This window comes from Ursus maritimus (genome assembly GCF_017311325.1).
Source record: "Ursus maritimus isolate PB19 chromosome Y unlocalized genomic scaffold, ASM1731132v1 scaffold_Y3, whole genome shotgun sequence".
In the NCBI taxonomy this organism is placed as follows: Eukaryota; Metazoa; Chordata; class Mammalia; order Carnivora; family Ursidae; genus Ursus; species Ursus maritimus.
The window spans coordinates 147,177-148,499 of record NW_024423336.1 but is presented as its reverse complement, the minus strand read 5'-3'; the positions used below and the strand labels follow the sequence as shown (position 1 = coordinate 148,499).

The following is a 1,323-nucleotide window of genomic DNA, read 5'->3' as shown; positions in this document are numbered from 1 at the left end:
ATTTATCTAGTAGCATCGTTCCTTACAGGAAAATGAAGTGCTTTTATTTACTATTCTTAATGCGTACATAGGTATTTTTAAAGAAAGGTGTGTGTGCTTTTAATAACAACTTCTTCCCTTTTCTTTTCATGCTAGCCAAACCCATGTATGAGTCTCTAGGAACCTAAGGAGATAATACAGACTTTTCTTTATAGAGAAATATGTTATGGAAACAGGTTTGAATTTAGAACATAGTGATAATCAGTTATGTAAGAATTTTATGATGCTAATGAAATAGGTTAAAAGTTCATGATTTCTTTTCTTTTTGCAGTTTAATCGGTTGGGGTCAAATAAGAAGAGGAGTAACCATCAAGCCAACAGTTGAAGATGACTGAAGAGTATCATTTAAATAGTACATTTGGATGAAGTTAGAATTTCTCTTAACCTGGGGATGTAATTTCAAAGCAATACTGGGGAATATATTTCATAGTTCATTACCTTAGTAGAAGCTGTAATGTTATTTTCATCTTCTTGTGATGAAAATTTAACTTCTAAATAATAGGGTCTACAATAGTTGCCCAAATTGGCAGATTGATGGATTTAATCCAACATTTTAGCAGAAGCTGATTATTGCTAAACATTATCAAATTTATACATCACTTCATGTTTGAAATGAAACAGCTGTTACAACCAGCCTTTTCTAAGGCATAGGTACCATTCAACCTGTTTAAAATAAAGTTTTTCTTCTTACTTATTATGACACATCTGAGTATTCTCTAGGCTTGAAGGGATTTTACACCAATAAAAACCTGAAGACGCAAAGTCTCCTTGAAAATCATCCCCCTTCCCACCCCATATTTTATACAGCTTTGTTTTTAAAATTTAGAATGAAATTTCTAGGCTTAAATTGTCTTTTAGAGTATGAGTGTTCATTTACATAGAACTTCTCTTCATCTTATTCTGCTCTTAGACACAGAAAGCTAAAACCTGTTGTTCTTAATCGTAATATTTCTAAACTGTTCCTTTGATGTAATTAAAACATAATCTAATACTAGTAATTTTTTATGCTATCAAATAGTGAGTATTTGTGCCTTTTTTCTTAAAATACTTAAAAGTTATTAAAAGTTACCAAAATTGCCAAAATATAATTTTAATCCGTATTGAAAAAAATCAAAGTTTACAGAATATGCTGATGTTATAAGCAATGTGCCAAGGGAAGTAAATTATATTTTGCCTGTTTTTTAGCTACCGTATATTGAATAATTACTAATTCACTCATTAACTAGCCAGTGTATAACTGTTTAAAAACTGATAACTTGTGATACTATAGAAATAGAAATCTTT

General features: G+C 30.0%; 1 protein-coding gene across 1 annotated transcript in view; it reads left to right on the top strand.

Moving 5' to 3' along the window:
- LOC103679222 (eukaryotic translation initiation factor 2 subunit 3, Y-linked) overlaps positions 1–817 on the top strand; it is a gene marked incomplete at its 5' end in the record, with an annotated part of 21,485 nt that extends 20,668 nt beyond the window's left edge. Inside the window, 1 exon segment of the mRNA XM_008708730.2 lies at positions 311–817. Coding sequence (XP_008706952.2) covers positions 311–374 — 64 coding nt within the window.
- Between the last annotated feature and the right edge of the window lie 506 nt (positions 818–1,323).